The following is a 12527-nucleotide window of genomic DNA, read 5'->3' on the forward strand; positions in this document are numbered from 1 at the left end:
ACCGCGGCAAAGCTGCTACTAAATCTGGCCTGAGCTTTGGGGCCACCCCCCTGTCGATACCTGTGTTTACAGCATCTACAGCACTATCCAGCAGGTACCTACAGGGAGATGTCCCCCCTACCCAGGTACTCCTCAGCAACTCCCAACTCCCGCTAGCTGACAACAGCAGCCGCGCCATACTGTGATTGCCTTGCCTTGCCCCAACCTGCCCGACCTTGGGTCCTGGACACTGACGAACCGAGCCTCAGCCTGGCGCTCTATCAACGACCCGATACGACACCAACTGGAACTGGAGCTCTCCAGACAGACCAAGACCAACCCGCCCATTCAACCATCCGCATCACGACGACCACTTCGGCCATCGACCACCTCTGTCAATCTCCCCGAACGAGTCTACGTCACAGTCTTTGATTGACAGCTTCATTCAAGTCCGAATCCCAGTCACCATGGTAAGCTTGCTGCTGCTGCATTGCCCGTCATGTCGTCGTGTTGTGAACAGCTATAGCTAACGAAGCTCTCCAACACCCGCAGTCGTCACCATTCTCGATAAGTACGTTGTCTATTCCAACTACCCCAGCCCGAATTGTTACCCTGTCCTGCATACATCATCACCACCTCTTGTTCCTACCGGATACACCCGTAGAGACAATACAGGCAGACACACGAGAGCACACAAACAAACAAGAAGAACCAGCCTAGATGCTAACCCGACACCACCGCCACCAACAGACGGCGGCGCCTGCGTAGCCATGGTGGGCAAGGACTGCGTGGCCGTCGCGTGCGACCTGCGGCTGGGCCTGCAGGCCCTGACGATATCCAACAACTTCCCCAAGATCTTCCAGTACGGCGACGTCTTCCTCGGCCTGACGGGCCTCGCGACCGACGTGGCCACCGTCTCGGACCTGTTCCGCTACAAGGTCAACATGTACCGCCTGCGCGAGGAGCGCAACATCGCCCCCACCACCTTCGCCAACCTCGTCTCCTCGTCCCTCTACGAGCGCCGCTTCGGCCCCTACTTCGTCAGCCCCGTCGTCGCCGGCCTCGAGCCCAAGTCGGGCAAGCCCTTCATCTGCGGCTTCGACAGCATCGGCTGCATCGACTTCGCCAAGGACTTCATCGTGAGCGGCACTGCCAACGAGCAGCTCTTCGGCATGTGCGAGAGCCTGTGGGAGCCCGATCTGGTACGTCCTGCTCTCCCTTATTTTGGTCGCCTTCCTCCCCAAGAGGCAATAAGGCCATTGACTAACAAATATGAACTCTCTCAACCTGCAGGGACCGGAGGATCTGTTCGAGACCATCTCGCAAGCCTTGCTGAGCGCCGTCGACAGAGATGCCCTTTCGGGCTGGGGAGCGCATGTTTACATCATCGAGAAGAACAAGGTCACCAAGCGGTTATTGAAGGGCCGACAAGACTAAATGGGGCACGGGAGCGGATGGGAGAAAGTCGTCACGAGCAGGATTTGCAGGTTCCTTTTCGGCCTGCAGTAACGAGACCAAGCAGCTCCGCCAGAAAAGAGCATATCTTTGCAATGGCAAGGACCATAGAAGATGGACGAGACCATGGGAATTAACCATCCTCTACATGCGGCATGTGGCTCGAAAAGCCGGCCGTATCTGTACCATCATATGCCACGTTTCGATTAATGAGATGTTGAATCACGTACACTTACTACTTATCTGTGCTGGGCCTTATAGTTGCCCTTAAACACTCGACCTGGAGGTGTCATTTTGTTCTCTACAGAATGCCAAGTAGATACATTGGCTGGAGCCCTCGTAGACTTGGGCTATCAGAATTGTGACTAAACTGATGGCAAAACAAACGCTCAATGGCTGGAGGGGACAATCGATACATTCAGTTGGTTTGAATAACAGATTTCTGGGTTTTCCTTCTCTATGATCTTGAGAGCTGATGCTATGTGCTTTTCTTTCGGCACGCTGATGCAACGGCCTCCTAACTTCCCTCTGTATGATACGTTTAATCTAGGCAGTCATCTATCTAGTGTCTCGCCGGAAACATTTTGTTTCAGATGCGAGAGCTTTGCTTCTAAGCCTGCTTCTTCTCCTTGGACACCTCGACCGGTATCGTCTGGATGAAGTACGCTCTCTCTACAAACTTGAGCACCTCGTCGATGAGACTAGTAGACGTATTAGCAAACAAAAATCATGAATCAGGTCAAGAGGGGAGAAGAACTTACATAACAGGAGCACTGATAATCAGCACTGCCTTCCATTCGTTCCAGTTCAGGGGCAGGATGGAGAACAGACCCTGCAAGAACGGAACGTAGAGCAGCGCAAAGTGCAGGGCCATGGAGAGGGCAATGGCGTAGACGAGCATCATGTTTGCCCACAGAGGCAGGGTCAGAAGCGACTCGCTCGAGGAAAGAGCATTCATGGCGTTGAACATCTCAATGACAACAAGAATCGAGAGCGACACTGTAGACGCCGACTTGGCCATTTCGTTACCGAAGATTTCGCAGCCAATTTCAGGGAAGTCCGCAGAGCAACGGTGGAAGTGAGAGAGCTGCCAGAAGCCGATCTGAGGACCCTCGGCGTTGTACATGAACCACCAGGCATACCCGGCAACTGTGGCAAGACCAACGTAGACGCCAATAACCAGGTAGCGGAAGAACAACCAGCCGCCAATGAGTGCCTCGTCTCGCTTTCTGGGAGATCGCTTCATGATGTCATGGTCGGGCGGGTTGAAGGACAGAGCAGTGGCAGGGAGACCGTCAGTGACCAGGTTGACCCACAGGAGCTGGACAGGGATGAGAGCTTCAGGCATGCCAAGAGCGGCAGTGAGGAAGATAGAGACAACTTCTCCAATGTTGGACGAGATCAGGTAGCGGATGAACTGTTGGGTGTTGTTGTAGATGGAACGACCCTCCTCAATGGCAACCTCGATGGTGGCAAAGTTATCATCGGCGAGCACCATGTCGGCAGCCAAGCGGGACACATCAGTACCAGAACCCATAGCAACACCAATATCAGCCTTCTTGAGCGCAGGTGCATCGTTAACACCGTCTCCAGTCATGGCAACAACCTCGCCCAGAGATTGGAGGAGGTCGACGAGCTTCGACTTGTGGCTGGGCTCGACACGAGAGAACAGGGAGGCCTTCTTGGCAGCCTCAAGCTGCTCTCCAGGGCTGAGGTTGTCAAACTCTCTTCCAGTGAAGCTCTTGCCGGTGAGATCCTCGTTCTGGCCAAATACACCAATCGATCGGCAGATGCTTTCGGCAGTGTTGCGGTTGTCTCCAGTGATGACAATGACACGAATTCCAGCATCCTTACACTTCTTGATGGCCTTGGAGACCTCAGGACGAGGAGGATCAAGCATACCAACAAGACCGAGAAGAGTCATATTCTGTTCGATTTGAGCATATTCAGCCGTGGACTTGGCATTCTTGAGCAGAGCGTTCGAGCCGACGTTGTCAATGCTAGCAAGGGCAATAACTCGGAGACCACGGTTACCATATTCGACAACCTCAGTCATGAGGAGGTCCTGAAGCTTCTTGTCAAGGGCCACGCGCTTTCCGTCAGTGCCAACAAGGGTGTGCGAGCATCTCTCAATAATGGACTCGGGGGCACCCTTAACCAAGAGCTTTTGCTGCTGGCCGTTCTGAACAAGTACCGACATACTCTTACGGTCACGGGAGAATTCGAATGTAGAAAGTCTGGGGAACTTCTGCTCGTACCATGAACTGGCGTGGTGGATGCAGTCTTCAGGGTTGCTGTTTGCCGGTGCACAAGGACCAACCTTCTCGGCCAGAACACGGAGAGCGCCCTCAGTAGGCTCGCCAACGTTGGAGAAGTTTCCGCTGCGTGCGTCATAGGCCAGGCGAGCGTCGTTACAGAGAGCAGCAACCTCGGTCATTTGTCCAATAGTCTTAGAACTTTGGGAAAGGTCCTGGACGACCTTTCCGTTGCTCATGATGGAACCCTTGGGGGCAAAGGTGGTACCCTCGACATCCAGCTCTTCCAAATCGGAACCGTTCTCGGAGATGTAGACAATCTTGCTGACGCTCATTTGGTTGGTAGTCAGAGTACCAGTCTTGTCCGAGCAGATGACACTGCAGCTTCCAAGAGTCTCGACGGAGGGCAAGCTTCGAACCACGGCGTTCTTGGCGGCCATCTTGCGCGTGCCGAGGGCAAGGCAGGTGGTGATGACGACGGCGAGACCTTCGGGGATAGCTGCAACACCCAGAGAAACAGCGATTTTCAAGTAGTAGATGGCACCTTTGGTCCAGTTTCCATGGCTGGGATCAGCGAAATGGGGGATGTTGATCAACCACACCAGGATACAGATGACAGTAATAACCTTGGCCAGAGAATCACCGAAATCGTTGAGCTTTTGCTTAAGAGGGGTAGGCTCCGAGATCTGGGCGGTGATGCTCTCATGGATGTCACCAATAGCAGTGTTGGAGCCAGTCAGAACAACGATAGCCTTGGCGCGTCCAGTAACCACGGTTGTTCCCGAGAAGAGGATGTTGACCTGGTCCTGAAGAACAGCCTTCTCGTCCTTGACAACTGCGCGGAAATCCTTCTGAACACTTTCACTCTCTCCCGTCAAGACAGCCTGGTCGACAGAGAAACTGTTGCTTTGAACCGAGATAATTCTGCAATCGGCGGGGATTCTGTCACCGACGGAGATGGAGATGAGATCACCGGGAACCAACTCCTCGGCCTTGACCCGGGAAATGGCTCCATTGTTTCTGATGACGTTGGCCTCGTTGGCCGAGTATTCCTGGAGTGCGGCGATGGCCTTTTCGGCGCTGCTTTCTTGCGAGACACCGACGACAGCATTGAGTATAAGAATGGTCAGGATCTATAGGAACGACACGGGTTAGCCACTTGCCCATATGCACTACGAAGAAGGTTGGTTGCCAACGAAGGCAGGACGTACGACAGCAGGGTCAACAAACGCGCTCCAGCCGCCCTCTTCCTCAAAGAGAGCTAGCACAAAAGAGACGGCTGCAGAACCGAGCAGGATCAGGACCAGCTGGTCCTTGAACTGCTCGAGAATGAGTTCCCACAGCGGCGTGGGTGGTTCTTCCGCAATAGCTAAAAGCAGAGTATGAGTGTCAGTCGTGCACCCTAAACTCTTGTTCGACAATCAAAGGGGGGGCCATGAGTTTGCATACAGTTTTTGCCATGCTTGGTCCTCTGGTCAATGACCTGCTCGTCCGTCAGACCCTTTGCGGCATCGACCTTGAAGTGGGCCAAGACCGCTTCAGTGGTCTTTGCGAACGCGTCGTCCATGACGGTGCGCTGGGCGAAGGCTGCTGTTCTTTCGTTGTACAGGGGGACGTCGCCGAAGATGTGTAGGGAAAGTTGTCGCCAAGGAGTATGGGTGATAAGGGAGATCTCGTCGACTAGCTTGAGATCTTGCCAACCATGCGCCGCGGGTGGGTGTGGCTGGGTAACCGTAACGTAGGCTGAGGTCGAGGTCGAGGTGGTGGGAGTGAGAGCTTCGATGCAAAGGTCAAAGTTCGGTTCAGTTCAGTCCAGCTATTCACAGCTGCCACATGTTCTTTTCAGACAGCAGCTTCTAGACTTGCCACACACTCTACCAGGTCAGTAAAGAAGGACAGATAAGAAATGTGTGAAGGGGAAAAGAGAAGATGATGTTGCGAGGGTGGGCGGGGAGAAGTCAAGTCGAGTCGGGTGGCAGATGCTCTCGAAATGGGCCCGTTGCCTTGGTCTATACGATGAGGGCGGTACTGTACCGTAGCCGAGCTGCCTATCAGTCGCTATCATGGAATCCTGCGGCGCAAGTAACAACGTGTTCTTAGCACAGCACCACTGCACCAGAGGTCGGGCTAGCTCAGCTCCCAAACTCGATTAGCAGCGGCTCCACGCTTTGTTTCTGGGCCTGCCCCCGGCTATCCATCCCGATACCCTGCAGAACCACTGGACCCTGGTTGGTGGAGGGGCGCTTTTGCTGGTGCTTGAGCGCCCCATGATTGGCCTCGACGCTATGTCATGCCCTGCATCAACGAGCATACTGTAGTAGGTACCGCACCTTGAATCAGATCCTAGTGCAAGGCTGCTGTCTTCCTGCCAAACTAGAAGTCTTAGGCGGCTGGCTTGAGACGGACTTGTATCGCTCGAGGATTGGTCAGCGTCAGATGCGAAGGAGTGAGACCTTGTCCCAAATACTGCTTTCGGTGTAGGTAGTGAAGGCACCTATGGAACGCAGTGCCAGTGTTCTCTTCTATTTCTTGACGATCTATCTCTCCAACATGTATGTACGTACCAAAGGTACCAGCAGCAGAGCAGCCCACGTTTTTGTCTTATTTGTGACGTCCGTTTGGGAGATACGCCTGGGCTGGACTGGCTGGGCCTACCGTAACCGTACATCAATACGTCCATCCATTGATACCCGTGCCAAAGCTGAAAGCTCTTCAACTGCAAGCCCGCTGCCCGCCCTGCCCACTTGCATCTGCAGTGCAGCTGCTAGCGGTTTTGCAGAGTACTCTTTTTCGAGTAATGAGCAGTGCGGCCTTTTTTCCGGGCTTCTCGCATCTCACTGGCGTCTTCCGTCTGGCCTTCTCCTTTGCCTTTCCTTTCCCCCAATCCCACGCCGATCTCGAGGGGTACTAGTAGACGCGTTTGCTATAGTTGGAGGATCGGGTGTCGACCTTGCCCAAGATGCTTATGTTATTGTCATCGCACTGCTTGTTGCCTGACAAATCGACTGAACCAAACTCAACATAAAAAAAATTACCAATATCGGCCCTTGGGCCGGCGGTTTCGCAATGACGTATCAAGTGCAAGATCGAAACTTCCACAGACTTTTTCTCAGGCCTGCATCCCACGGCCGATGCCTTGGCGTACGCGCGGCAGATGGGGCGCCGTACCCACCCCGGGGCCGGTTATCCGGTGCTTCGGCCGTGCCGTTCACCAAGTCCACGGGCTCTCCGACCCTTCCTTGACGCATTGGATACGTCGGATGGTAGATGATGCGCTTGAAACCAGTCGACTCCATAGATACTGCAAAGTTTGGTAAAAACGTCACTGGGCTTATATGCGTGGCCATGCGATGCCAAGCGCAGCCTTGTTTGTGGGGGATCTGATCTAACGTCCACTGCGTCTTCGAAGAAGTCGCTCAGAGCTTGGGGAGCTAAATTTAAGCAACCAGGGGTTGGATGCGTGAAGATTTTATGTTATATATTTGTCAATCTACCGGTCGACATGCTGCGTACGTTTTCTCGAGTGCTGCATTTCTCGCCCCCTCACGAGTAACCGAAACCCCCAAGCGGGCATTCATGAGACAGCCTGTGTGTTATCATGGCGGGTAATTTGGTTTTTCTTGTCTTCTTTGCTCTATTTACTTTTGTCGCTGGGTGCTCGTATGTTGCGGAAGTAAGCGTATACCCAACGCATGGGCACACACTACATTTACACTTCTTCTAAGCATAAGGCATATCGTAGTCGTAGTGGTATACGTGATCGTCCTTATGCATATACCTGACCGCTTCACTCGTGCCGCTATAATCAACTCATTATAAGTACGCGCTGTACAAGATATTCACAGGTTGTCCACTACTAATGACTTATTAAGCCACCAATACGCATTATTAATCACGAGGCTGGTAAAAAAAATGTGCCAAGCATCATATCATGAACCAGTGAGTTGTCTGTAACCCATCATAAACGGAAGGGCTGAACATCCTACCCCAAGACACGTACGGAACCCATATGCATATAAGAGCCGGGGTCCTTCGTCGCAAAGATTGACGACCATATGATAGGCAAACATGATGCAATCGCCTCGCTAGCCTCGCCAAAGTGCAGGAGGTATCGATACAAAAGGCACCTACTCCAGTGTCCCGTCTTTCTTATACACTGTCGGTGGGACCGCTGCCGTCCAACGCCAAGTGAGAGAGGAGCTTCCTCGCAATGGAGAGAACGGCCGGGCCCGATACGTGCATCATAGCGAGGCTCTGTCCCTGGGAGACGCTAAGAAAGCATCGATGCTCGTAAAAGTATAAGAGCGGTGATCTTCGACGTCGGCAGGATGTACCGGCACTCCTCCATGTGTGTTTGCAAACACGGAACACTTGATGCAATGGCTGATGGAAGCATGAGAGATCATGGTGCCGCACGACTAGGTTTTCCAATCTTGCCACACACTCGGCTGGTGCATCACCCAAGGCGAGCATCGTTCACTGGTGCATTCGGTTAGAACAATGCTCTATGGTCCAGCAGCTCTCAAGAGCGATGTACCCGCCGACATTGCATTGTTGCTGTTCTTCCACGGGATTCTCCATTATTAACGACTACGGGTTGAGGCCAGCCCCCTTCGGTACCTTCCAACTTCTCCGGCTTCTAGGGTAGGCCAGGTCTTGGGTGGTTGCTGTGCCTTAGGGTGACTGACAATCGATTGTGTTAAACGAATATGCCAGTGGCAGAGGTTGTTGGTCTCGAATATCCATATTGACCCAGATGAACCAAAGGCTGCCTCGAGAGTGTAGTCAAAACGCCAGGCCAAGAGATGGTGAGAAACGCGGTGTGGGGAGAGAAAGCTTTTGGGGAAGAATGATCGCTTCTCGTCATGTCTACGTATGGTGCTATCTAGAAGCTGCAGATGCAGCAATGCGTGTGAATGTCTGCCATTTTCTCATTAAAGAGTATCATCTCCAATCCAGAGCGTGGGCGCGCAAGTTCTCGTTTTCGCCGCCCAATTCTCTATCCATGCTGAATCCAGCTGCACTATCGTGGCCCATCAAGTCCGGCATTGCCAAGGAGTATAGCAGGAGGGACGGAGGCATCGCCAAGCCACGACAGGTTGACACACCAGAGCAACCACTAATGATCGTTTCGTCGTAACAGGCTGTTTACAAATCGTCGTCCTCCTCCTCACCGGGCAGAGGCATAGCAGCAGCATCCTCCATCTCCTTGCGGTACTCCTCGAGAAGCTTCTCGTCGACCTGGGCAGTAGGGGGCAAGAGCGGGAGCAGCGACGAATTCCTACAGATGATGTTAGCAAACGCAAAGATAAAGTGTTGTGTATCCAGTGGTAGTACTGACCAGAGATGGGTTGCCGACCAGCTTGCGAGCGAGCCACAGGAAGGGCTTCTCGAAGTTGTAGTTGGACTTCGCCGAGATATCGTAGTACTGCAGGTTCTTCTTTCGGTGGAAGGTGATGGTCTTGGCCTTGACCTTGCGCTCCTTCACATCAACCTTGTTGCCGCACAGGACGATGGGGATGTTCTCGCAGACACGGACGAGATCGCCTATTGTCACGTTAGAATACAGCGGGCGCAATGTGCTGGTGTCGGTCTACTCACGGTGCCAGTTGGGAACGTTCTTGTAGGTGATGCGGGAAGTGACATCGAACATGATGATACCGCACTGTCCGTTGATGTAGTAACCATCGCGGAGACCACCGAACTTCTCCTGACCAGCAGTGTCCCAGACATCGAAGGTGATCTGGCCGAAGTTCTTTTGAAGATGTCAGTATGCTGCGCGATTTGCCGAGGTGATGGAGTGTTGGGTCGGATGGTGGCTTACTGTGGTGAAGCCCAGAGGGTGAACCTCGACACCGAGGGTGGCCATGTACTTCTTCTCGAATTCACCGGTCAAATGACGCTTGACGAAGGTGGTCTACAGGTCGATTTATACGTCAGCATGCTGTTGAGATCAGAAGAGAGATGTCAAGTTTTGTCGCAGGGGAGGCGGTGACCCCACATCGAAGGCACGACGATAAGTGAGGGAGAGGAGTGTATTTTTTTTTTCTGCACTTACCTTGCCGGTACCACCATCACCGACGAGGACCAACTTGAAGGTCGGGGAGTTTGTTTGAGCAGCCATGATGAACGAACTGGGCTGTTGTCAGGATGTGGTGATGTAAACAGACACAAACGTCGGACTGGGCGCAAGTGAGTTAGCGGGGGGTGTAGGTGTGTTTTGTGTGGGAAAGCTTTGGGAACAGCAGCAGTGAAGGAGGGGTTGGTTGGCAGACGGTTCGAACGATGTCCACTTGATTTTTTTTTTTAACGAAGGCGGGCTGGCGGCATTCAATGCTGGCAGCAGCAGGATCGGGTTGGGCTTCGGTTGAGGTGGGTTGAGACGTACCTTGTCTTGTCGGATGCTGTGATGTGGTGAGATGGGAGAAGGATAGAGGGAATAGCAGACCAATGGTCGGGTTGCCTTTTTCCTTGGTTGATTTTATTAGTATGGCGGGCAGAAGATTATTCGACACCAAAGGCAGGCTGGCAGGTTGGGTCACCAATAATCAAATCCAGAGGTTTGTTTTTCGCACGAAAAGCGGGGCCCATTCCCTTTGCCTCAGTGACGCTCGCTGCGCTTTGGGCTCGGACCAGGAAAAGAGGGAGGGGCTTGGGGCTTGGGGGGGCTTTTTCCTGCCTGGCACGCCTGGCTGGCCGTCTGTCTGTCTGTTTTCAGGCTCACAGGCTGCTTGCAGGTTAAGTCCTCCCCGATCTTCTCCCCTCCCAAATCTTCACGGGCTCACAGGCTCACAGGCTCACAGGCACTGCCCAGCCCAAGCCCAGATACCAGGCGTCTAGCGTGGCCATTGGCAAAGGAAAATTTGACAGGCAAGGATGGTGGGGCACGTGATCGAAGCGGGCCCTGATTGGATCGATTATCGATTACCTAACCTTCCGGTCGTCAAGGTTGGTGCGGTGTGAGGCAGGACTTACCGCCGCGACTGACAGAGGGGATTGATTGATTCTTCCACTTGCGATAGGCAGAAATGACGATGGGGTTGGTGGGGTTCAAGGTCCTGTCTCTGCTGTACACAAACAGAACTTGATGATGTCGGAGTAGGCAAAGCTTCACACTCAAGATTTACGCATGCAGCTGCACGGTTTTTTTTATACGGCAGCATTTTCTTGTTGGGCAGTGCATTCTTCTTCAATTCTAGTAGATTTGCTGCTTATTAATCGTGTTTGATACCTAGCCCAGGCACACCGTTAGGCAGGCTTCTTGCAGAACAAAACCACCCACCTCATTGGGTGCTCCGTGTAGGTAACCACCTTCTCAGGTTGAAGCCTGATCTTTTTAGCCTTCTCGGCCATTCTGGCCGCAGTATCTCTTTTCTCGGGTGACTAATCCACCAAGGCTTGCAAATAATGCGTGGCTCCGTTCACATTGGTAAGATGTGGCAGCCCAACATGCCGCGGCCTCCCCAGTTCAAACGTGGAACGAGCGTCAGTTGAAGCTCCTGTCTTCTGGTTGCATCGGCGCTACGTGACACCTTGACAAGGACGTTTTGCTGCAATGCCAGTTAGCTTTACCCATCCATCCAAGCAGGCTGCTTCTTCTCATGCCCAATGCCATTTCACTTACGCCCTGGTTGCCCTGGACACATTCCGCAACCTTCTTTAGACCATCATGATTAGTTCGGTTTACATAACCGAAGTTCCGAATCTCGTCGCCCGCCTTCAGGCCTGCAGAGTCTGCTGGACCACCAGGAACCAAGCTGTTGACTTTGGCAAAAGGCGCATCCAGGGTGTCTGGAATGGAGTCACCCAGCATTCCGGGCCCGCTTGTTGTTGTCGAAGGCGCATCATCGTGGTCTTGTAACGTGGCAAAGTGTTCGTGGAGGTGCTTCTCGATAGCGTTCATGAGGTCTTTGTAATCGTTTCGCAGCAGGATGATACGCGACCTGGTCGTGCGAACTGGTATTGGGTCAACCAGAGTCCGGTATTCGTGTCGCGATTCGTCGCAGTCACGTACCTTGCGGGACATCAATATCTGCTCGTGGAAATCCATCGGGCGTCGTAAGAGGCGTCTCCATAGTAACTCCATGCTGCATCGTCGGTCAATGGCACGTTCGCGCTTCTTCGCATGAACGAGCTTACCGAGTCCAGTACGCCTCCGAGTGCCTTCAACTCGGCCTCGAGGTTCTCCTTCTTTTGCGACAGCTCGGCAAACGAGAGTTGAGCAGCATTGCCGTTGGCGAGGGGCCTGGAAGAAGGCCCCGAGGGGATTGTTGGTGCGTGTATGTTATCCATTCTCAATGGAAGGCCCATTCTACGACGCAGTCGGTCAGGTCATCGTTTATGGATGGGGAGAGAGGATGGATTTCCTCGGATGAAACTCGAGCACGCCCTTCAAGCAGGCGTTGAATGGACATGTACCGTAGGTAGACAGCGGGACGCGTTAACCAGGCAGTAAGTAGTCTTCGGATTCCATAGGTCGCTTCTAGCGCGGGGTCGTCAAGCTTATCTAGCGGATAGCGGGAGGCCAACGCAACGGAGCTGTCTCCCAAGGCCTGCGAGACGAGCCTACCCCCACCTGCCCCCAGCAACAATCCGTCCATCTGGGACGGGACATCACTGCAATGGATGGATGTTGGTGACTGAAGTACAGCTATAGCGAGCGAGCGTCTATATGAACAGTCATTATGAAAGTGTAGAAGGCAGGTTTATATCATCCAGACTTTGCCAGATTATAAAGGTCAGATGCCACACAGGTCTGACCGTTCTGTCTCTCTATTTCGTTAACTTGCTACGGAGAGGTACGCTTTCAGCGAATTGCACTCTGCAGTAGTTCACCAC

The 12527-nt window shown here is 53.2% G+C and overlaps 4 protein-coding genes across 4 annotated transcripts; 1 reads left to right on the forward strand and 3 right to left on the reverse strand.

The window, feature by feature from the left end:
* Positions 1-446: 446 nt before the first annotated feature.
* On the forward strand, positions 447-1416 carry PG986_007888 (uncharacterized protein; the record flags this gene model as incomplete). The annotated part of the gene is made up of 4 exons (XM_066844110.1): positions 447-449; positions 532-550; positions 730-1181; positions 1273-1416. 4 exons carry the CDS (start codon positions 447-449, stop codon positions 1414-1416), a joined length of 618 nt encoding a protein of 205 aa, XP_066700222.1.
* Positions 1417-2044: 628 nt separating this feature from the next.
* PG986_007889 (calcium-translocating P-type ATPase) lies at positions 2045-5256 on the reverse strand (the record flags this gene model as incomplete). Its single annotated transcript, XM_066844111.1, has 4 exons — positions 2045-2135; positions 2196-4822; positions 4901-5058; positions 5139-5256. 4 exons carry the CDS (start codon positions 5254-5256, stop codon positions 2045-2047), a joined length of 2994 nt encoding a protein of 997 aa, XP_066700223.1.
* A 3581-nt stretch (positions 5257-8837) lies between these two features.
* PG986_007890 (GTP-binding nuclear protein GSP1/Ran) lies at positions 8838-9813 on the reverse strand (the record flags this gene model as incomplete). The annotated part of the gene is made up of 5 exons (XM_066844112.1): positions 8838-8930; positions 9031-9236; positions 9291-9444; positions 9514-9606; positions 9748-9813. 5 exons carry the CDS (start codon positions 9811-9813, stop codon positions 8838-8840), a joined length of 612 nt encoding a protein of 203 aa, XP_066700224.1.
* A 1297-nt stretch (positions 9814-11110) lies between these two features.
* PG986_007891 (26S proteasome regulatory subunit) lies at positions 11111-11999 on the reverse strand (the record flags this gene model as incomplete). Its single annotated transcript, XM_066844113.1, has 4 exons — positions 11111-11239; positions 11314-11645; positions 11704-11776; positions 11829-11999. The coding sequence occupies 4 exons, from the start codon at positions 11997-11999 to the stop codon at positions 11111-11113; spliced, it is 705 nt and encodes a 234-aa protein (XP_066700225.1).
* Between the last annotated feature and the right edge of the window lie 528 nt (positions 12000-12527).

Source organism: Apiospora aurea (genome assembly GCF_038362705.1).
Source record: "Apiospora aurea strain CBS 24483 chromosome Unknown utg000005l_segment0_segment0, whole genome shotgun sequence".
In the NCBI taxonomy this organism is placed as follows: Eukaryota; Fungi; Ascomycota; class Sordariomycetes; order Amphisphaeriales; family Apiosporaceae; genus Apiospora; species Apiospora aurea.